The sequence below is a fragment of the Arvicanthis niloticus genome, chromosome 5 (genome assembly GCF_011762505.2).
Source record: "Arvicanthis niloticus isolate mArvNil1 chromosome 5, mArvNil1.pat.X, whole genome shotgun sequence".
In the NCBI taxonomy this organism is placed as follows: Eukaryota; Metazoa; Chordata; class Mammalia; order Rodentia; family Muridae; genus Arvicanthis; species Arvicanthis niloticus.
In genome coordinates this window covers 2,278,514-2,300,926 of record NC_047662.1, presented here as the reverse complement: position 1 = coordinate 2,300,926, position 22,413 = coordinate 2,278,514, and the positions used below count along the sequence as shown (strand labels likewise).

At 50.8% G+C, this 22,413-nt stretch overlaps 2 protein-coding genes across 5 annotated transcripts in view; one reads left to right on the top strand and one right to left on the bottom strand.

Annotated features, from left to right (window-relative positions):
- Positions 1 to 839: 839 nt before the first annotated feature.
- Positions 840 to 12,368, bottom strand: Dffb (DNA fragmentation factor subunit beta). Of its 3 annotated transcripts, XM_076933629.1 has the most exons (8): positions 12,103 to 12,368; positions 11,800 to 11,926; positions 10,135 to 10,323; positions 8,429 to 8,508; positions 6,882 to 7,052; positions 5,746 to 5,846; positions 4,212 to 4,269; positions 1,992 to 2,168 (listed from the first exon to the last, which is right to left on the bottom strand). In XM_076933629.1, exons 1-8 carry the CDS (start codon positions 12,223 to 12,225, stop codon positions 2,130 to 2,132), a joined length of 888 nt encoding a protein of 295 aa, XP_076789744.1. In that variant the 5' UTR covers positions 12,226 to 12,368; the 3' UTR covers positions 1,992 to 2,129. The 3 variants fall into 3 exon arrangements, with proteins under 3 accessions (XP_034359948.1, XP_076789743.1, XP_076789744.1); XM_034504057.2 differs by lacking the exon at positions 4,212 to 4,269 and having other exon boundaries at positions 840 to 2,168; XM_076933628.1 differs by lacking the exon at positions 4,212 to 4,269 and having other exon boundaries at positions 840 to 2,168; positions 11,818 to 11,926.
- Positions 12,369 to 12,436: 68 nt separating this feature from the next.
- Positions 12,437 to 22,413, top strand: part of Cep104 (centrosomal protein 104) — a 33,463-nt gene continuing 23,486 nt past the window's right edge. The window contains exons 1-6 of one of the 2 annotated variants that reach the window (XM_034502768.2): positions 12,437 to 12,860; positions 16,514 to 16,665; positions 18,812 to 18,985; positions 19,256 to 19,394; positions 20,921 to 20,983; positions 21,418 to 21,503. In XM_034502768.2, the coding sequence (XP_034358659.1) occupies positions 16,553 to 16,665; positions 18,812 to 18,985; positions 19,256 to 19,394; positions 20,921 to 20,983; positions 21,418 to 21,503 (575 nt within the window). In that variant the 5' untranslated portion in view covers positions 12,437 to 12,860; positions 16,514 to 16,552. The remainder of the gene's footprint in view (positions 12,861 to 16,513; positions 16,666 to 18,811; positions 18,986 to 19,255; positions 19,395 to 20,920; positions 20,984 to 21,417; positions 21,504 to 22,413) is intronic. The other variant, XM_034502767.2, reaches the window with a different exon arrangement.

Below are 22,413 nucleotides of genomic sequence, written 5' to 3'. Positions count from 1 at the left end.
TCTGCCATCCCTCACTGTGAGACTCAGTCGTGGGGCCGACAGCTCATCTGTGTCAGTTCACATTTTTTGGTTCACTTTTTCTGGGGCTCACTGCCTACGTTATCCTGGAAGCCGGGGGTTTGGGTGACAACTCCTATCTGTGATACCTCTCATCAGTGCCCAGCAGAGGCCCCAGAAGCAGGAGACATGTCCCACCTAGGCCAGCCTCTGGCTTTCCCTCAAAGCTCATTTTCATTCCAGCTGCAACAAGTGTTCTGCATTCCACCGACTGGAGAAACAGAACCTCCAGTCAGGGGTGCAAAGCAGTCCTGCATTGGGCACACTGGCAGGGGCATGGTTGACAGAAGGCCACAAATGGCAAACCTGAGGTTGAAGAGAAGGCCCAGCTTCTACTTGCTGCTCTGCAGAGGACCCAGATTGGGTTCCAGCAGCAACATAATGGCTTACAGGCCCCTGCAATTCTAGTTCCAAGGTATCCATACTGACCTGGCACCTGCATCCACGAGATTCACTAGCACAGATTCAGGTACACACGCACACAAGTGTCAAACTTCTGAGAGCCCAGTCCCAGAAACAATCCTGGTAGGGGACAGTAATTCTGCATGTCCCAGGGTGTTTGAAAAGGGCAGAAAAGCAGATTAAGACACATTGTAAACAGTGTGCAATCATGACTAAGACAAGCATCTGGATCCTCTGAGAGTACCACCTGGCTGCCTGGGGCACTGCCCCGACATCTCTGTAAAGATGGACTCACCTAGAGCAACTGTCCAGTTTCTGCCTGCTGGTATCTCACTCTTAGCCCCATCTTCCTCAATATGTTCAAACTTTGTTGACATGTCTATTTTTGAAACACTTTATTGTTTTTCTGATTACATGGCAAATATAAAAATCTAAGCATTACAAAATATATAAAATGCCCATTTCAAAAATAAACTCAGGCTGGGCACTGGTGGCACACACCTTTAATCCCAGCACTCAGGAGCCAGAGGCTGGCTGGTCTATATAGTGAGCTCTGGGCCAGCCAGCGCTACATAGTGAGACCCAGTCTCAGAGAAAAAGAAGAATGAAGTATTATAAAATACAAGATGTAGGAGATTGTACTTGGTGATCAGTCTCACCCCTGCTGAATCCCCCAGGATTATTGCTTTCACCGAGTGGCATTTCTGCAGACTGTGTCTGTGCACATGCTGACACGCATTTACAAAACCAAATACCAGGTGTGGTGGTGCATATCTGGAGTCCCAGCTCTAGGGATGAGGCAGGAGGATCATGAGTTCAAGGTCATTCCCTGAACGGGTAAAGCCACCTGTGCTTTTTAACAGCTTCCTATTTCTCCACATAAAAGTTTAAACTGGCTCCAATCATGCGTGCATACATGTATCAGTGTTGAGTTATAAAATTCATGACAGCCATTATTTAACCCATTAAAAACATGTTTCACATGGCTCAAGATGATGCCACAGTCAGCTGTTCCCACCAGGAGACATCTGAAAGGCTTCCCACCTTCTGCCATTTTAAATAATCCAGCAGAGAAGGCCCTGCTTGTTCTTTATGAAATGCAAACATTTACCCCAGGAGCATCAATTCTTCCAGAGGCACAGAGTCAGAGCTGCCATTTGCAGTAGAGATAGAGGCCATAAAAGCTCAGCACCAACCAGCACCCCATACACTTCACAGTGGCAGAGTTCAGCCCTGGGGCCATGAGCATGAAGACCCTGCCACAGGAACACAATGAGCACAGTCACTGTCCTCTGCACACTGGACTGTCAGAGGCTGGGGAAGCACACTGGGAAGGTACACAAATCGGATCCGTTGGGAAGACTCCTAAAGACTTTCCTTGAACCTTCTGGAGTGACATGACAAAGCATAAAGCATAATCACCCCCATTACCATTAAAGTCGCCTCAAAGAGGGCCTGGCACGTGTCACTGGCATTTCCGAGCAAGGCGCTTCCGAGCAGGCTGCTTCCTCTTGGATCCTGTCTGAGGCCGATAGATCCTACTGCGGTCACACTGCAGCTTGTGTATGGTCTTCTTGTGGCAGGCGATGTGCACCAGCTTCAGGTTCTCAGCAGTGAAGAGCAGGCTGTAAAAGTACTCCCAGTTCACCTCCCTCCCGGCCTGGATCGCTTCAGCCAGCGTGGGTACCACTGTGCGCTTCTTCTCTATTCTGCCAAGTCAGGGGAAGACTGCTGTGAGTGCCACACACCACGGGGTGCCATGCACTCTCCCATGAGCCACAGACACTCCTTGTCTGTGGATGCAGTGTCTACCGTGGCAGACAGCCATTGGTTTTTCTGTTAACTTGACATAAGCTAGGGTCACCTCAACTGAGAAAATGATGTTATCAGATCCGTGTGCATGAAAGGCTGAAGCATTTCTTGATTAATGACTGATTGCTGTGGGAGGGTCAGTCAACAGAGCCAAGCCTCATGTATGAGCACTTGTCAGCACCTGCTGACTCCTGTTTGTTCCTGTACCATTTTACGAAGCTGCCCACAGACACGTGAGCCAAGTATGTATGGCCAATGTGACACAGAAATTAGAGCCACAGAAACTGAGGCATACACAGGAAACAAACACAGATCAACTCTGCAGGGACACTGACAAGCCACAAAAGAAAACTGGTCACCAAAGAGAAATTCAGGTCCAATCACAAGAATGGCCAAGTAGAAGGCAAACCACCTCCCCCACGTTTATCTCCTCGAAGCTCAGGAGACTGGAAGTCCATTGCACAGTGGTCTGGTCTGGTCTGGTCTGATCTGGTCAAGGCCCACTTCCTGGCTTGTCCTCGGTACAGCAACTTGCAAGAACATCTGCTCTCACTGGATTACTCCGCTCCCTATGACCTCACTTTACCTTAACTGTCTCCCAAAGGACCCATCTCCAGATACAGTCTCACTGGGTGACAGTTGCAATGTATGTCTGGGGTAGGAGGGACCTCAACTGAGTCCACAGCAGGAAGTTACCCCGAAACGGCAGCACTGAGCCAGAGCATGCAGCACAGCCAGCATTAAAGAGAGTGGGTGGCAAGAAGGTCCCAGAATTCCCACAGGAATCCAAGAGACTGCAGAGGAGAATCAGAGCTCCAGAATGGAAGACAAGTCAGGCAGAGCCAAAAGGAAAGGTCTGTCCCTGGTGTGCACTGCTCTCAGTCTGTCCCTAATGTGCACTGCTCTCAGTCTGTCCCTGGTGTGCACTGCTCTCAGTCTGTCCCTGGTGTGCACTGCTCTCAGTCTGCCCCTGGTGTGCACTGCTCTCAGTCTGTCCCTGGTGTGCACTGCTCTCAGTCTGCCCCTGGTGTGCACTGCTCTCAGTCTGTCCCTGGTGTGCACTGCTCTCAGTCTGCCCCTGGTGTGCACTGCTCTCAGTCTGTCCCTGGTGTGCACTGCTCTCAGTCTGCCCCTGGTGTGCACTGCTCTCAGTTAAGGGGAGTCAAGACAATCTCCACCGGAGACACAGAACGCTGACTGACAGCAGCTCCACGGCAGACACCAGGAAACAATGATCAGTCTCCCTCATGGAGTGCACAGGGGACCTAGATGCCTGTGACCCCAGACTCAGTGTGAGGCAGCCCCTCTCCAGCACTCACTGTAGCAGTGGCAAGAGGGAGTTCACCCTCAGGCCCTCCTTACAGGAGCGCTAGGACCACTCCTTAGCAACTCGGAGCAGGATCAGGGAGACACAGGCAGGTAGCAGTGAGCAGGAGTGGGAGACGTAAGTAGGTACTGACCATGACGACATCACCATTGTGCAAGCTCAAGGTCAGGTGGGATAATGCTGAGAAAAGAGCCTTGGGAGAGAGAGGTGACAGGCAGGCCCAGGATGTAAGGTGAAACCAGGTACACAAGGGGTACAGAAAATGGCAAATGAGATTAATTCAAACCCACTTCATTCATGTAACAAAAACATTGAGCAGATGCTGAACAGCCACTATGTCTAGACACTGGGACAAGGGACCAGTGCAGGAGCGTCTCAGTTAGACAAAAGGCAGTGTGCTGTTGCTAAGAGATGCCCTCCATGATGGTAACAGCTGAGGGATGGAGAGACAGACAACAAGGAGGACATGGAGAGTCCTGGCCTCTTACAGGTACCAGAGCACAGAAAGGATGAGCAGAACAGCATGAAACGATAGACAGACAGACAGAGACAGACAGACATACCTGACAAAGGTCATCAGAACAGGCAGCCACCCTGATCTCAAAGCACTAACCTCAGGAGCAGCTGGACACATGTAGCCTTCAGCAGATGTTAAAACACAAGAGATGAATCTAGAGAACAAAGAGAAAGCCCAAAGGAGCAGAAACTAGGAGTAAAAAAAATAAAAAATAAAAAATAAAAAAATAAAAAAAAAAAAAAAACAGATGCCCCTGCTCCTGCACGAGGAATCACAGGATCTGTGCACACTAGGGCCTGGTCTTCTAGGGCTCACCACAGCCACCCCATTTGGCTGTGATAAAAGATACCAGAAATGCCCCACAAATACAGCAACAACATCTGTCACACAGGCAGTCAGGAAGGAATTAGTGCCCAGGACAAAAGTAAACACAAGCAAGCAGCCTGCGAGCTATGATGGCGGACAGCCAAAGAGGCCTCGGCCTTCCCAAGACCAGGAATCAAACAAAAGCAGCCAAGCGGGTACCCACCTCAGGCAGGAAAATGCAGAGGCACAGCGACACTGAGTGGTAGTGAGGACAGGAAGGGACTTTACAGTTATGTGAACTGAATAGCCAGAAAAGGGTGGAAACACTCCGAAGAGACTGGAGGTCAGAGCCAGGGCAGTCTCTCATCTGGAATGTGTACCGACCTCCCAGACACTCCTGTGATGCTGGTGGGGCCCACGGCCCGGGGCCCGAGTGCATTCCTCACCAGCTCTGGATGCAGCCAGTACACAGATCACACTGTTGGGCAAGGAACTGGGAAATAATGTTTCATCTATCTATCCCAGCATCTATCCCAGCCTTGGATAAGGGTGAGTTCTCAGAATGGCCCTAAATGCCAAGGAGGTGAACAAACTCGAAGCCAGAGTCTGTGAAAAGTGAAGGAGTCTGTGCTGTTCACCTGGTTGTGTGGGCAGACGGACCAGTACAGAGTCAGAGAGCAGCAGCAGATGGGTAAGTGCACACACCCGGGTAAAGGTTGTGTTACATTAACAGGGTGTTAACAAGGCACATTTCAGGACAGTGCTGTCCCTGGCATCAGGGATGGGGCACTGAGCATAGAGGGTCCTTAGCTACAATCACTTTTTACATGCTTTGAATTAATCTGATACCAAGGGTCGGGTAGCTGTTTGGGGGTACTTGGAACACTTTGCCTTCATAAAGCAAGGTCAAGGGTAGTTATAGTCAAGAGGGTACCACAGCTGCAGAAACACGGTACCGCCCTATATGAGACTGCAGTTTGCCCGCTATAAAACCATCCTGCTGGCTCTGCCCTCCCATACCACAGCCCTGGAGCTCACTCCTCTGGTTCAAACACACAGCAACAGCCTCTTAGGGGCCAAAACTGGGCCATGAAGAGCCAGGCCACCACATCCACCCACAGATGGTGGCTAGAGAGCAGACGAACAATTGGTAGGACAGTAGCATCTTTCCAGAACCCTTTCCATAAAGCATGTGGGGTCTGTCCCTGGGCCTGAAGCACACAGATGTAGCGTACCAGACCTCAGGCGCCTGAGCAGGGACTGGACCCCACGATGCTGTGTTAGTTCTGGTTAGTGAACTTGAATCTTGGTGACACACACTTACATATGATCCAGGTTCCAGGTACTGAAGAGAATGCGGCTCTCCCTGTTGCCATAGGGGTTGATAGAATGCTTGGAAAGGCAGCTCTCCAGGTCAAAGGGGCCCTGCAGAGAGCAAGGACAGGCATTGGAAAGACAGGAGTGAGGACCCTTATTGCTCTCCTCCCAGCCATCAAGCTTGCTAAGGAACCGGCCCCACGAGTCACTTAGTTCATGAACAGATGTTTGAACAGCCAGTGTCAGCACCTAAATCCACAGCAATGGAAGGGAGGCGAAGGCAGGAGAATTTACACTCAGGCCAGGGAGGTGGCTCAGGAGGAAAAAGTGCCTGTCACACAAGCCTGAGAACAGGTAAAAGCCAGGTGTGGTCTGTCCTCTGACCACACTCAAGCTGTGGTATGTACATGTTCTCACACACAGACCTTACACACATATACACAAAAAATAAAATACTAAGTCAGCCTCGGCTATATCTTGAGTTAAGTCTGGCCTCAACTACACAGTAAGACTCCATCTTCACAAAACAAAACGGTTTGCTGTTCTGAAGAGACTGAAATTTCTCTCTTTGGGGCTGGAGAGACAGTTCAGTGAGGAAGAGCACTGGCTGTTCTTCTGGGGGACCTGGGTGTGACTCCCAGCACCACATGTGGCTCACAACCACCTGTAACTTCAGTTTCAGGGGATCTGACACCCTCTCTGGCCTCCACGAGGCACTAGGCACATATGTGCATGGACATACACACAGGCAAAACACCCAAACATAAACATCTTTTTAACTGTCCTTGGAATTCTAGCTGCCCCCTGCCATATTATCACCCCGATCTTATCCTCTGAGCTTCCAAAAGATGAAAGCATTTCTGTCCCCGTCACTAAAGACACCGTCCTTTTCTAGGTGCCTCTACAGGTCCACGTTGGAGTAGACCTGCTATTCCCAGCATGCTCCTGTGCTCCTACAGTACCACACACTAGCACCCCAATGATTACACACCACCATCCCCACCTTCCTTCTTCACTTTGACAGTGGAGGACGCCAGCATCTCCTCTTGGGTGAGTGGCTGACCGTCCTCCCTGCCTCCTACCCCAGGAGGGCTAAGCTCAGCAGTACTCTTAGTGGTCCCAGAACAAAGGGCACAGGCTTACCTGGCAGGAGAACCAGCCTTCTGGGGTACAAAGACGGCTGCTGGCCTCTGCACCTCTGTCGAAATAGCTACCATTGTACTGCACGGACTTGAGCTTCTGGCACATGGAGCTGAGGACACGCAGGTACTCTTCTCGAGCCGCTGCATCTACCATAGAGGTGTAAGCACTCACCTACAAGACAGCCAGAGGCATCACCAAGACTGAGGCATGCCCTGCCCATGCCCTTATACCTGCATTCAGTTACCAACCTATGCCAAGCATCGGTCGTCAGGAACCTGCCCCAGCCCAGGCCTACAGTGAGAGCATCTGACCACTCACTGCACAACTATCACTGCCTAGGAAAACCATTCTGGCCCCACGAGATGGATCAACACAACAATGTGGTCCATCAGGCTGGGAGAACAAAAACAAGATCAGGCCAAGCAGAGTGGTACACATCTGCAATTCCAGCACTTGGGAGGCTGATGCAGAAGGATTGAAAGGGCTAGCCTGGTCTACATAGCAAGCTCCTGTCTGGGGAAAAACAATAAGATCATATAAGTCAGCAGAAGCAGTGTTCCCTCTGCTCAGGAGAGCAGCACTGATATAAAGGCCCCAGCCTCTGCAGCCTGCAGGTTAGGTATCAGGATCAAGACATCGACAATGTTGGGTCACGGCGGGGCAGTCACTAGGGCTACAGAACACAGGGCATCAGAACATTAGCAGCCATGCCACAGGGACAGCACACGGCACCGTTAGTGCCCCCTGCAGCACTTCCCACCTGCCAATCAATAAGGTAAGGAGGCTTCCATGAAAACAGACGACGAAGGCCGAGCTCACCCCGCTCTAGGAGGTAGAGGAGGAAGGTCGAAGGTTTAAAAACAGAGCCCACACCTGCTGCTCCAGCTGCCTGGCTGGCCACTCAGGCCTCTGGTGGCCTGGACCTTGCTTTAATTACAGTCCAGCAAACTCAAGCTCTGTGTCTGCCTCCTGTCTGCCTGGGTTTGGCTCCTGCCACCTAGAAGCAGAGCAGTCAGGTTTGGGACACCCCTGTCTGCCACAGTGCATGCAGGCCTATTTTCAGCATGGAGGATGGCTAACAGGTATGGAAGCTCAGGGCAGTGTCACAGAGTGTGCCAAGTGCAGACACAGCCTGGGAGCCCAGCAGGCCCAGTGCAGACACAGCCTGGGAGCCCAGCAGGCCCAGTGCAGACACAGTCTGGGAGCCCAGCAGGCCCAGTGCAGACACAGCCTGGGAGCCCAGCAGGCCCAGTGCAGACACAGCCTGGGAGCCCAGCAGGCCCAGTGCAGACACAGCCTGGGAGCCCAGCAGGCCAAAGGGCACAGCCCAGAAAGGTTCTAATGCCTGCTGGACAATGGGGTCAGAGGCTAAAGTGCTGAAGAGACCAGATGCATGGGACAGAAGGTCTCGCCTCTCTAAGGTACACACACCTTCTGCTGACTTAGTAGCAACCTTACAGATATACATCAGCAGAGGGGTGACAACCCCACCAATGGATCCCTACCCTGCACTGAGCGCTCACAGCATGACCTGAGTGTGGCCTTACCTCTCTCAGGTAACCCCGGATCCGGCTCTCACAGCTGTATCTCAGGTAGCCAGACTTATTCCTGAATCGAGACTCCAAGCCTGCAAGAAAGATGACACCCTGGAATCCACAGGCAGACCACGGCCTCTTTCTTGGTTTGTATCCCATACAGCTCAGGAGCCAAGCAAACCAGAAAGGGGCGGGGGAGGGTCCTGGAGGCTGCATCACCCGCAGAAATACCTGAAAGTGGTGTGCACACTCTCCATCTGGGGGAGCTGTTTATGAGGCACCTCAATCGCTGACAAGAAGTTTCTGCTGGACTAGCCCTCAAACCCTTAGACTTCAGTTACTCAAAGTTACACCCATCTGGACTGAACAACCCAAGTGCTCACCCGCAGGTAAACGGACAGAGGTGCCCCATCTGTACAACAGGATGACACTATTGAAAAGGAAGAGCACGCCGGGCGGTGGTGGCGCACGCCTTTAATTCCAGCACTTGGGAGGCAGAGGATTTCTGAGTTCGAGGCCAGCCTGGTCTACAGAGTTAGTTCCAGGACAGCCAGGACTACAGAGAAACCCTGTCTCGAAAAACAAAAAAAAACAAAACAAAACAAAACAAAACAAAAAAAAAAACAAAAACAAAAAAAAAAAAAAGAAAAGGAAGAGCACTCTGACACTGTCTCCCCACGGACACACAGGCAGGACAAACACTGTCCGATTCCACTCGCAGGAGGGGATGCATGACATGTGGAGGTGTCCCATTTATAGAGCTAGACACTGGAGAGGGAGACGCTGGGCAGCAGAGCCACAGAGCTCGGCTGTGGGAGATAAAATGGGCCCTGAGAGCAAATGCCGGCCATGCTGACAGAACAAGATGGAGGTGCTGGAACATGCTGAGCCCCGCGAACTGCACCCTCATCTGCTATACCGCAGATTCGCTCAACCATAGACCCTAACCATTTACAAGTCTACATCTGCCTAGGTGTGGTCCCTTAGGGACCATGACAAGAAAAAAACTACTACTACTTTCCCAGGATTACAATACATCAGGTACCTTAAATGCCCTAGGGATGAAGGGAAGTATATAAGAGAGACCCCAGAAGCTTGCTGGCCAGGCAGTCTAGCCTGATCGATAGGCTCTAGCCAATGAGACCCTATCTGAGGGAGATGAATGTTATTCTTGAGAATGCTACTCAGTTATCCTTTAACTAACACACACTCTCTTTCTTTCTCTTTCCCTCCCTCCCTCCTCTCTCCTTTCTCCTGTCTCTCCCTCTCCTCTCTCTCCTCTGTCCCCTCTCTCCTTCCTCTCTCCTCTCTCCTCTGTCTCTCCTCTCTCTCCCCTACTCTCTCTTCTCTCTTTCCTGCCTCTCTCTTCTTTCTCCTGTCTTTCTTTTTTCTCCCTCTTCCTCTCCCCCCCCCCACCTCTCTCTGTCTCTTTTTCCTCCCCCACTCTCTCTCCTCTCCCTCAAATGGTAAGGTGGTAAATTCTATGTTCCATGCATTTCCAGTCTGCCCAGGACACTGACTCGACCCTTGAGTCCTGGCTGGATACCTTCCCATGCACACCTTTTGTTATCACTCACTCCAAAGGCCAGTCTACCCTTGGTTGAGAAGCACTGGGATCTGAAATAGACAGAGATCTCCCTGAGCCTCTCTGCTCCAAAGAGGCTTTTCTCTGCCTGCCCCAGAAACTCTGGCCACCACAGTCATCCCAGTCCACATACCTTCAAACCAGGACGGGTCCTGCTCCCGGGTCTCTGCAGTAATGTTCTGGCTCACATGATGCAGAAGGTCGGCCAGCAGCTTCTGCCTCAGTGGGGCCTGCTCATCTGACAGCAGTTGCCGTGCAGCCTGGATGACCCCGGCATGCGGCTCATTAAACACACTGAGGAAACGTGTGATGTCACTCACATCTGCCACCACCAGGAGACAAACAGAAACACATTCATGCTGTTCTGGCTCCACTCAGTCCAGAGACTGCCAGATGTCAGGACTCTGGTGCCACCAACCCTTTCCCTGGCCTGACACCTCCACTGGGGTGACACTACAATTTCATTCCTCTTGCCATCTCCTGTCAGGTGAGGGTTGTGGTATCCTAGAAAAGAGGCACACTTGGTCTTCTGGCCTTCTCTCCTCCACACTGAGTCACCTCCTTTGGCCATCTTAGACCCCGTTTTCAGACCTCCCAAACCTTCGCTATACTTTTTCTTGGAGTCTTTGCACAAGTGCCTACAGTGAGCTTTCCCAGCAAGCTAAACACCAAGTGCATTCTACTGAGGATCTTAACCAAATAGGAGCAAACCGAATTCGGTAAGACTTAAAAAGCACAGACCACGGCCAAATGAGGCTGCAAGTCTGGTTTGTAATCAGAACTCAGTGAGATCCACTGTGTTGTTAACAAGCTGAAGGAGTCAGGTTGTGTGTGATACCAATGGATGCAGAAAATGCAGGAGGAAATCTCAGGCAGCCAGGTCTTGACAAGAGGTTCCTGGTCATTGCAAATGCACAGTGAAGTGATAATCTGGATTTAACAAGGTCAGAACTTTGGAAGCTGGTTTGGGGGGGGGGCACATGCTTGGAATTTGAGCAGGTGGCAAGTAGAGCCAGGAGAATCAGAAGTTTTAGGCTAGCCTTAGCTACAAGATGAGTTTAAGGCCAGCCTCAGCAACATGCACCCTTGTCCTACCCCTTTCCCTTGCTCTAGTACAGAGTGAGGAGAGCAGGCCGGTTAGCTCAGTAGTTGGAGCTCAGTTCCAATAAAGAGAATGAAAAGACACACAGACATTAAAGACACAGGACATTATTTGAAAACCACATTATCTCACATTGAACTCATAACCTGGATATTCTGGGGGCAGGGCAAATACTTAAACAGCTTTACAAATCCAACTAAGAAACACAAAAGATATGAAGAATCAGATTCTTCACTGAAGAGTGTCTGCAGGCAGCCAATAGGAACATAGGAAGATGATACCCGATTAATCCCATTAGCCACCAGGGAAACTCGTATTAAGACCACAATGAGCTGTCATCACACCTACCTAGAATAGCCTGAATAAAAACCGTGATATCTGAGAACATTTCAGCACTCAACTGTAGGTGAATAGCTCTGAGCAAAGGTGAAAGGAGCCGAGCCCTGCCCTGCCCTGCCCTGCCCTGCCCTGCCCTGCCCTGCCTTGCCCAGCACGGCACAGCAGCACCTTCCCCAGTCTCAATCCAGTCTCTTCCCTCCTTGCCCTTGGCAGTTTCAAAATTAAAAACGGAGTTTTTCAACAAAAACTTTTGGCATTCAGCGCCCCTGACCTGATATCCTAAGGTTCCTTCCTAGGCTCCTAGATGCGGCCTTAAACCGTGTAGGTCCCTCCCATCCCCGAAGTATTCCTACTCACAGCCGCGCCAGGTCTCACCAGCGGTGAGTAATAGGAGCTCAGCGTCATTGGGAAGGCCCGGGAAGCAGTCGTCGGTCACCTCCGTGCCATCTTCGTACAGGCACAGCCGGGAGCCGGACACCGGGAGCTGGAAGACAAGAAGATCAGCTTGTCCCACAACAGTCCCGGCTCCCAGACAGCCAGCTCAGGGTACTGCAGAAGCCCAGCGCCGGTCCAAGCCCACCCAAGGGGATGGAAACCGTATGGGTGGAAGCCAGGGTCCCCCCGCCCCCCTGTAGCTCTCGCCTCGAACGCCGGACCCACCTGGAAGCGGACGCAGCCTTTCCGCAGTAGTTCCTGGCAGCTCCGGGCCGCCACGCCAAACTTGCATGAGCTGTGTAGGGCTCGCAACTTGACGCATTTGGGTTGGCGGAGCACCGCGCACATCGCAGGGCTGCGGTAGCGGATTCTGGTTGCACTGGACCCGGGGAACTAACCCTTGCAACGTTCCTGCCCAGAACTGTGGTGCGTAGGCGCGGCCCGGAACCCTTTTCTCTATGGAGCTAGGTGCAACCGGAAGCGTCCATCTACAGGACCTGTCCCCAGCCGGAATTCGCGAGACCTGGGTGCGCACGCAGGCGCTGGCGGGCGGACGCGCAGGCGTACAGCGCGGGCCGGCCTGGTTGCCATGGGAGCGCAGCTGCGGCCCGGGCCTTGGGCAGAGGCAGCCCGGGCTGCTCCTTTGCTGCCCTCGCCTCAGAGGCCCGGGGTGGGGGCGGCTGGACCGAGACCCCTCCGAAGGTAGGGGAGGCCGACATCGCAGCGGCCCGCCTGCTCGCCTCCGCGGCGCTCTGTGACCCCGCGCGGCCTCGATCTTCAGGAGGCACCCGGGGCGGAGGCTCCCTGACACCTGGCCTGGCCTTGGAGGGACGCGGCCAGCGCCTGCCTGCTCCAGGCCTCCCAGCAGCGTATCTTAGCCTCAGTGTCCGGAATCGGGTTCGAGACCCGCCTTGTCCTCTTCTGCATGCGATACTAAACGGGACCAATTGCCACGAGACTAAAGACTCTAGCTCTGGCTCCAGGTAGGCTACACTTCGATCCATGTTGTTTGGGGGTTTTGTTTGTTCGCTGGATTTGTCTTGTCATGCTTTTTAAGCTTTAAGATTCCCTAAAGCACTCTCGGTCCTTAAAATTAATTGGTCTCAGATTAATATTGTAACATTTACATTTTCTTGAAAAGAAAACTGGAAACACTTTTCATATCCTTGTAACAAAATGTTTGGAAGTTGCTACATTGAGTTTGGGTTAAGGTCTGGAAAGATGACAGGGTGAGCTCACAACTAAAACTAGAAAATTTGGGGCTTAATTTTATAAGCAATGCTAGGGTAAATGTCACTTGACACTGCTGGTTGTGGCTGCCCTAAGGGCAGCTGAAACACCACTGGCCTCTGGTGACCAGCTAGTGACAAAGGTGACTGAAGTTGGATTTAAAGAATGTTTGTCTGTCAGGAGCATAGGTGGACCAGGCTATGGCACAGATCCAGAAGTATCTGTCTGTGGTGCTGGGCTTTGTGAGAAGAGAAGGAATAGGAGGTGGAAAGTCTCCTGCAGTGAGTACATCTTCTGAAAATGAATGTTTTTGCAGGTTTCCCTATTGAGGTCCCGGTTTTTAGCCACACTGCCCCCACAGCCCTCCTGCAGACATCTTCAGTACCAGTAATTTGTTTTGATTTTATTGAGGATACACTTGTATCTGCCGTTAACATTCTGTTTGTAAATTTCCAGGCACCACAGAGACAGACCCAGCTGAGCACAAGGTAGACAGGGTAGACAGGCCTGCTTTTTTTTTTTTTTTTTTTTTTAGATTGTCTCACAGTGTAGCCCTTGAACTACTACATATAGACCATGCTGACCTCAAACTCAGAAATCCTCCAAGTGCTGGGATCAAAGGTGTGTACTACCACACCTGACACAGGGTCTTGAAGATGGTCTGGTCAAGGCATTGTAGAAGTTCATTAGACTTGGCTGTTCTCTGAAATTTAAGTCATAAACGGGCATAGTGTCACATACCTTTAATCCTAGTACTTGGGATGCGGAGGCAGAGTCTCTGTGAGTTTGAGGCCAGTCTAACAAGCTCTAGGCCAGTCAGGGCTAAATAAGAGACTCTGCCCCCAAAATAAATTAATTAATAATAATAATAAATAATAATAATAATCCAAGATAAGAGTTGAGAAAGGGGAAACAAAGTGTCAGGATACAATTAGCACTTTAACTCCTAGATGGAGGCCGCCTGGGGTTTTGGAATTAAGACCTGGAGAGAAGTGACTGAAGTTGGATTTAAAGAATGTATGTCTGGCAGGAGCCATAGGTGGAATAGGCTGTTGCACCCATCTGGAGCAGGGATAAGGAAGAAGGTGGAATCCAGTACCTTCACGTCATGCTGCCCTCAGATGTTAAAGGGGGGGATGGTGCTTGAGGGAAATCAGCTCTGGGTTCAGAACCTGAGTGAGCTAGGAGTGTGGTCTCACAACTCAAAGGAGAAGCGAGTTGAGTCACCCAGCTGTGCTCATTACTGCTCTTGGCAGGTTTCTGGCAGTTTTCTCCACTCTGATGTAACAGCCACGGGGAACTCGAGGGTAGCGTCTTTACCAGTGACTTGCCATTCTAACTCTTAATGACTTGTTGCATATATTCCCAAGGCACTAGCAACCCTCAGACAGGCATTGGTTCTTGAAATAGGCCTTTTCAAATCCAGTGGAAGTAAGAGAAAGATGTAGATTACATATCGAGCACGTCCCCACAAGCCGGATTACCTGTGGGATGGTCTGGATGTTAGAACCCGTAGAGTATTTCAGTGTTGTATCTCATTCCAAGAAACATCCAGCAGACTCCTTTGTCCTGTGTTAGGAGGAGTGGTTTTTCTTCTGATGATTTACTTCAGAACCATGGCTTGGTAACTCAGAAGTAACCAAGGGGCCATAGGCACTTTAGGCTGTCAGTATGATCACATCTGAGGACCTGTGTGTTGCTCTCTGGCAGTGCTGCCCCAAGGTTAGCTCCACTTGGGCAGGCCCTCTTCTACTGAGGCCTCAGCAGCTCTGGACTTTAGTGCTAGTTGTCTCTGTGGGGAGAAACCTCCTTTGCTTCAGTCTCTAGATAGTCCTAGGATTGAGTGTCACCAGTCTCTTCTGGGCAACACATACGTATGTTCCCATTCATAAACCTCACTGTGCAGGGGTGTGGGATCCATGGACTGTCCAAGCCTAGGAAAGTGCCAGCAGCTCCAGCCAGTGTTGGCGGGAAGTGCAGAGTCACCACAGCCAAGCTCACCCTCTGCTGTTTTCCAATGTGGAGAGCAGGGTGCCAGGCAGCATCGCAACCTCCAAATGGCAGGGGTGAGCTAGGATACAGGTCTGTTCCCTGAAAGAATCATTCAGCCAGTTGTTCCTCCTCAAGCTCCCTCAAGCTTCGCCATATCTCCCCTCAGCCTGGCAACTTAGCTTCCAGGAGACTCTGTATTAGAATAAGCAGTGCTCCCCTTTCTTTACTAGGACTGGGGGATGGGGAAGAGGGGCTCCCTCTGCTTCCTGTCCCCCATGCCTCCGCTGAGGACCAACATAAAGTCTTGTCTTATAGCCAGGGCCCATCCTTGCCCCACTTGATTTTCCAGGTTCGGGGAAAATGACAACTGCTTGTGTCCTTCTGAAGGTGAGGGGAGATGACCCAGCAAGATGCTATATTGAGCTTCTCTGGGTAGTTCCTTTCCACATACTCTTTGGATCTGGGAGCCAGCAGATGATCCTGGTCTAGCTTATTCTTGGATTACACTTTGAAATGTCCTGAGTCAGGCTCTCAGCCCAACTGTGTTCACTTCTGCCCTGTTGCATTTGTATATACTGCTCTCCCTAGGGCCACAAGCTGACACTAGGCAGCTATTGCTACACTAACAATTAGTTATTAACAATCAGTTCCTTGCTGTGCATTACCAGTTGTTAGTTTCCTCCATCATGCAGAAAGACACTTGTACCCTACCAGAAGCTTTGGTGTGGCCGTGAGAGTATTACAAATGGGATACCTTAGACAACAGAAGTGTATCTCAGAGCTAGATGGCCATCATCAAAGTGGCCACAGAGCCCAGCGCCTCTGAGGTCTGGGTCCTCTCCCTTTTCTAGCTTCTCATGGCTCTCAGTCTGTGTGTGGCATCTACCCTATGTGTGTCTGGGCCTCCACTTCTTGTGTGTGTGTTTATTGAAGGGTTGTGTAGGGTCCGTATGTGTTTATTGGAGGGTTGTTTGGTGTATGTGCAAGTGTGTGAGCATGTGTATGCATGCGTGTTTCTGGAGAAGCCCACACTTTGTCTTCTGTATATAGACAAGCACTATTCCTCTGTGATATCCACCCTCAGATCCTTTTCCTCTTCTTAAAGTACACCAGCCACATCGGGTTCCCCCAGTAGGGTGCCATTAATATGATCACATCTGCAGAGACCCTAGTTATGTCACAATCGCATGCAGCAAAGGCAGGGCAGAGTCATCAGGAAGGATGCAGCCCGCAGCACAGGTCAGACTTTCAGGAAAATCAAAACAGCTTAAATGCCATATTAAGTAGAACTAGAATATCCATTTAAAAGGTTCTGTAGACACACTAGCCTTTTCAGAGGGGCGGTCGATTCTGAGTACTCTGTGGCTTACCTTGTATGACATGAACTAACACCCTGGGTTGGATTCGTTCCCAGAACTCTTCCCTGCTCTTCTGAACAGCCAGTGTGTGCAGAATGCCCCACAAGATTGGATTTGTAGTGGTCAGCTCCTCTGGACATGAAGATGGCTTCAGTGCCCGGGAACTAATGATCCACGCACCGACTGTCAGTGGGTGGAGGTCACCCAAGTAAGGCTGGGCTGAGGGCCGGGGGTTAAAAGCACATCTGTGTCTGAGTACGTGGTAGGCTTTAGAACTCCTGATCTGAAAACATGAAATGCATTTCTAGACAGCTATATGGGATACTTCAGTAAAAACTAAATTAAATCATTAAATTAAAGTACATTTTTTTTTCTGTTGGAGTTTCTGAGAGGACCCAGTAAGCAGCACCCCCTCTCCTCCGTGCCTGAGCTCTGAGAGATGGGAGACGTGAAGCAGATGGGCTAGCAGAGCATTTGCTGGGGCTGTGGGTGCTGAGCTTCTTGGCACCCTGCCTCCGCATGCTGTCCTCTGCACCTTCCAATGCAGGTGCCACCGGCCGGGCTGGGCCATGTCTGTGCCCCAGCCACATCCCCTTTCCTCCCAAGCTCCCCGGTTCAGTGGTCTCTTACGCTTCAGAAGGTGAAGCTTCCATTCTCCCTTTTGCATCTCCCTCTGCAAAGATCTCCAACAGTAGCCACGTCTGCCCTCTGATTCCATGAAGGTTCTTAAATAGACAAGCAGGGCTTCCTGTTTAGTGGTATTTATGCCAGTCACACTCCATTGGCATGGTATTTCTTTAAGGTCATAACTATATTCATTTTAGTAACATGCTCCCAGAGGATACCAGAGGAAAGAGTATGTACCCCTGGCCAGGAGGCAAGGGAAAGTATCCTTAAATGAACTGTCACCAAAATGGACAAGGTGCTATCAGAATGAGCTACAGAAAGCATGCTCAGGGTACTGGGCACAGGGAATGGGCATAGGTGGTACTTACAGGATGAGGTAAGTTCCTGCTATGTCTTCCCATGAGCCTTGGGATCCAGAGTTAGTCTCCAGAGCCTGGGACTCCAGTAGAGCATGGCGCGTGCTGGTGGCGTGAGCCTGCACACCAGTTTCAGTTTCCAGGTGATTTTGCACATTTATTGTGCGTTTGTCCATGTGTGTGTCAACTGCATGTGTGTCGTGTGTGGAGATCAGAGGCCAACTTGTGGGAATCGGGTCTTTCTTAATACCCTATAGATCCCAGAGATCAAACTTGAGTTGGCAGCAGGTACCTTCACCCACTGAACATTTCAAAAGCAATGTGCCCTGTCAGTGTATCTGATAAGGATGTCAGGCTTGGGATGTATCTCTGTGGGAGAGCATTACCCTGAGCTGTAGAAGTCAGAGAACCAGGAGGTGTGCACAGGGCTAACAAAGTCCTGGAGGTGGCTGATGTGCTCGTGGTGTCCAGGCTTACTGCTCCCCAGGTTCGGGGAAGTGCCTCCACTCTTGAAGAAACCCATAGAAGCCACACCCAGTTACAGGTTTTCTGAGTGGGATGGAGAAAAGAAAGACCTGGCCAGCAATGGCAAAGCACACCTGCACGCATACATCACACACACACACACACACACACACACACACACACACACACAATCACCAGGCACAGTGATGTTGACACTTGTGGAGGAAGGCCCTCCCTGACTGCCCTGTCCTTCAGAGCTCCCTTTGTTCCACAGTGCCTGCCAGCTAATGTATGTCAGTACTGTCAACACGCTGTGTTCCACATGCCCGCAGTGCCCGCAGTGCCCGCAGCTAATGTATGTCAGTACTGTCCTTTCAGCATGCTGTACTGCTGAGTCATGGTCATGCCTTCTGTGTGGGCGCCTTGCTGACAGAAGTAATGCTCTAGCCGAGTCTTACATGGTGCTCTTGCAGTGGGTAGGTCCTTCGTGAGTCAGAAGCTTCAACTCAGCCACCCCTGGAGCCCTGAGCACATCCAGAAGTCGCCTCCTGCAAGTTGCCAGCCTGGTATCCTACAAGCAGGTGCTTCCCTTAAGTCCTCAGGTTTCTGTGGGAAGCCTTTAGCTCTGCCTGGCCTGCTTATATAGTGTCATAAGAATGGTTTATTTGTCTTATCAGCTTAAAGTTCCATTTCAGCCATTAGTCTTAACAGTCTGAGGTCAGGTCTGCAGGTGGCCAGCAGGGACAACCAGCCTTAGGTCCAGGTTTTGGAAGGGAGGAAGCCTTCCATTCAGATACAGGCTCCCCCACATCAGTCAGGCTGAGCCTTACACTCCCCTGCCTGAAAGCAGGCAGACAGGAAAGCTGCAGGCATTGCTCGGAAGTCCAAACCCATGTTTGCTTTCAGATTCTGCCAGTTCCCACAAGAGATCGTTCTCCAGATGGTAGAGAGATGTCGAGTAAGGAAGCTGCAGTTACTTGCTCACCAGTACATGATCTCCAGTAAAGTTGAGTTCTACATCAGTGAAAGCTTGCCTGAGTACTTGGTGCCATACCAAGCAGAGCGGTTCCGCAGACTGGGGTAAGGATGAAACTCCTGGTTTATAGCGGTGGCCCTGAGTGTGACAGGCTCCATGGATTGTGCCTCTTGGCCTTCTGTGGCCTGTGCTTAGCAGGCACAGTTTACATCTGTGTGGTCGGTGGCAGCTGCTGCTTAGGTGGGAAGCTTTTCTCTTCTCAAGTGTGTTAATTGGAGCCTGCAAGGTCCCTGGATTCTGTTTTAGGTCCTGTGGGGTTCGGTGGGAGTGGGGTGGCTTTGTCAACAGTACTTCAGCCGTGGCTTTCCTTTCAGCTATGTCTCTCTCTGTGATAATGAAAAGACAGGCTGTAAAGCCCGGGAACTCAAGTCTGTTTATGTGGACGCTGTGGGGCAGTTCCTTAAACTGATTTTTCACCAAAACCATGCCAACAAGTACAACATATATAATCAGGTGAGATTTGTGTGTGTGTCTCAGGCTCTGTCCTGACACACAGCCCACGCACGCCCTGCCCTCTGCCCCTTACCCCATAGCTCTGTGAGAGAGTCAGGTGTTCTTGTCCGTGCACTGTCGGGTGCTCTCATAGGAGTGAATGTAGTGGTGGCTGTTGTTCTCTGCACCCAGGCTCTCCCATACGGCAATGCTGGGTACATGGTTACAGGTCTCCCATACAGCAATGCTGGGTACATGGTTACAGGTCTCCCATACGGCAATGCTGGGTACATGGTTACAGGTCTCCCATACGGCAATGCTGGGTACATGGTTACAGGTCTCCCATACGGCAATGCTGGGTACATGGTTACAGGTCTCCCATACGGCAATGCTGGGTACATGGTTACAGGTCTCCCATACGGCAATGCTGGGTACATGGTTACAGGGCATACAAGAGCCTCTATGACTGTACCAGACTCAGATAAAAAAGAGTGCAAAGGCTCCCAGAGGTTTTATGTCACCCATGTGCAGTAGCTTGACTGTTTCCCCCTCATGTTTTCATTTGCTGAGAGCATATGTGACTGACTGGCAGCCTGTTGCCTCAGCAGCGTGACAGCTGAGGCCTCAGAGCTGCCTGGGGCCAGTGACCATGGGAGTCAGACAGCCAGTACTGGACCCAGCAGCACACTCCACTCCAGCTGCCTAGGCTGCACTGCTGCCTTTTCTTCTTTTTGATGAATGAATTGGAAATAAGGAAAGCTGGATGTATCTCCGTGGTAGAGTGCTTGCCCAGCATGCTCAGAGCCTGAGTTCAATCCCCAGGACCCTGTCCCACTCAGAAAAAGAAAATCAAGTTTGTCCAAAACAACCTTGTGAGCACACACACATCTATACCACTCGCTGCCCCTCCAAGGAGAGCAGGAGCAAGCCAGCAGGTCACTCTGTCTTCTGGCAAATGAGCTGTGAGACACAGCTACATCTCAAGGTCCACTGTAGCGTGGCCTCGCAGGAAACAGCAGTGACTGAAGGTCCACTGTAGCGTGGCCTCGCGGGAAACTGCAGTGACCGAAGGTCCACTGTAGCGTGGCCTCGCGGGAAACAGCAGTGACTGAAGGTCCACTGTAGCGTGGCCTCGCGGGAAACTGCAGTGACTGCTTCTAATGTTTCCCTCCTTCCACCTCATCTGCATGTGCCCACCAGTAGGAACTGATTAGGACTTGGGCTGCAGATGGGTGGGAAAGAGAAGCGACTTTTCCACCAAGGGCGAGAGGTGAGATTCAGCACCTCGGTGAAGTGGGCTGTTTAGTTAGTGGGTATGAACCGCACACTCATCCTGGAGTGCTGGCTGCCTGGGAGACTTGGTGGAGCTTTACAACAGCAGGACTCTCCTGCGCTCCTCAGTTCTCTACGGTAGTGTGGACCTTACTGCTAGTGCACGTGGGGATACACCATCCTGCCTGATAACACCAGAGGCAAGAGTTGGCAGAAGGGCTTAAGGCATCTCAGACATTTTGTACTTAACTTCTGATGATGTAACTGTTTCTTAGGTGGCTTTGGTTGCAATAAATATCATTGGAGACCCTGCAGATTTGGGTGATGAGAGCAATATTGTAAGTATAAAAGATTCATTTCTAAAAAAATAAAAATACATTTCTCATAACAAAATGTATGAATTCATAAGCCATCATACAGCAATGATTGGCTGTCAGATAGGTTAGAGGACATTTTCCTCAAGAATTTTAGCTGCTCATGCAGAAGACCAGGCAGGACCACTGAGCCCTGCTGGCACCTCTCTATTAAGCAGTTGTAAAACTAAGACTTGTTGTCGGGCAGTGATGACACACACCTTTAATCCCAGCACTTGGGAGGCAGAGGCAGACAGATTTCTGAGTTCAAAACCAGCCTGGTCTACACAGAGTGAGTTCCAAGACAGCCAGGGCTACACAGAGAAACCCTGTCTCAAAAACAAAGCAAAACAAAAAAAATTAAGATTTGTCAGGTCCGTGATTTGCAGAGAGTCTAAGAAGCTATTTTGTTTCCAAAGACCTCTAGGGAGAAGCTGATTGACCACTACCTGGGCCACAGTCCCCACAATCCTGAGGACCCTGCTCTAGATGGAACTTTTGCTGGGTAAGACCCCTCCCTCATTCCTCCACAAGATACTTTACAACTCTTCAGTTAGGTCAGGCAAGAGCAAGAAGCCACTGGTCAGGTTGTCTTGTGTCTGTGCAGAGATTAAAGTGAGTGTGCCTCTTGCACTGCTGCCATTCAGAGATGCTTCAGTTCTGTGTGTCCAGGGTTAGCAAAGGTCCCTGAGAACAGTGATACGTTGTCCTACGTGCCTTAGCTCTCAGGAGTGTGCAGAACCATGGGTATCCTCACTTCTCTCACCACTGGTCAGCTCCTTCCTGGTGGCCACACCTGTTGTTGCCTTCCCTGAAGCCTGAGCCACAGAGCAGCGACAGCACGCCGTGGCATGCTTCCACAGAGCTTCCATCTTTACTGCTGCGGCCTGCCTGGCCCAGGGCTCTGTGAAGGCAGAGGCTGTGAGAAGCCCGCCTGAACGTCAGTGCTGAAATTTACTGAGTGAGAGCTGGCTTGGCCCTGCAGTGTTGCCTAAGAGTGGGCGTGTTCCTGACAGGCACCATGGGACCTTGGTTGTTTTTTGGGTTTTTTTTTTTTCCCTGAGGTTTTTAAAAATAAAACCTTTGTATTGGTTTCTGGGACATCCTAGCAAAGTGGTGTAGACTTGCAAGCACAGCATTGATGTAATGTGCGCTGTGTCGGCCCTCACATTGCTGACGGAAGGGCTGCTCAGGGCTGCTGCAGCTGTCCATCACAGTGTCAGCCACGGCTGGCAGGCAGAGGGGAGCCTGGGCCCCAGGCCCACTTGACCTTATTAAAATTTCCAACTAAACTCTTTGTGACAGATAATATTCATATAAACTTAACCTATATATAACACCCAAGCCACAGCTTGCATTTGGGTCAAACTTTATGCAGTTGATGTCACAGATATGAGACCCTGAAACTGGTCCCC

Bases quoted from the DNA above. Each gene is read 5' to 3' on its own strand.
- Dffb (XM_034504057.2), bottom strand. From the start codon at position 12,225: ATGTGCGCGGTGCTCCGCCAACCCAAATGCGTCAAGTTGCGAGCCCTA. The intron at 11,927-12,102 runs GTGGGTCCGGCG...CTTGTCTTCCAG, and splicing joins AAGGCTGCGTCCGCTTCCAG to CTCCCGGTGTCCGGCTCCCG. The intron at 2,169-5,745 runs GTAAGTGTGTGT...CTGACTTGGCAG, and splicing joins ACCTGGAACCTGGATCATAT to AATAGAGAAGAAGCGCACAG.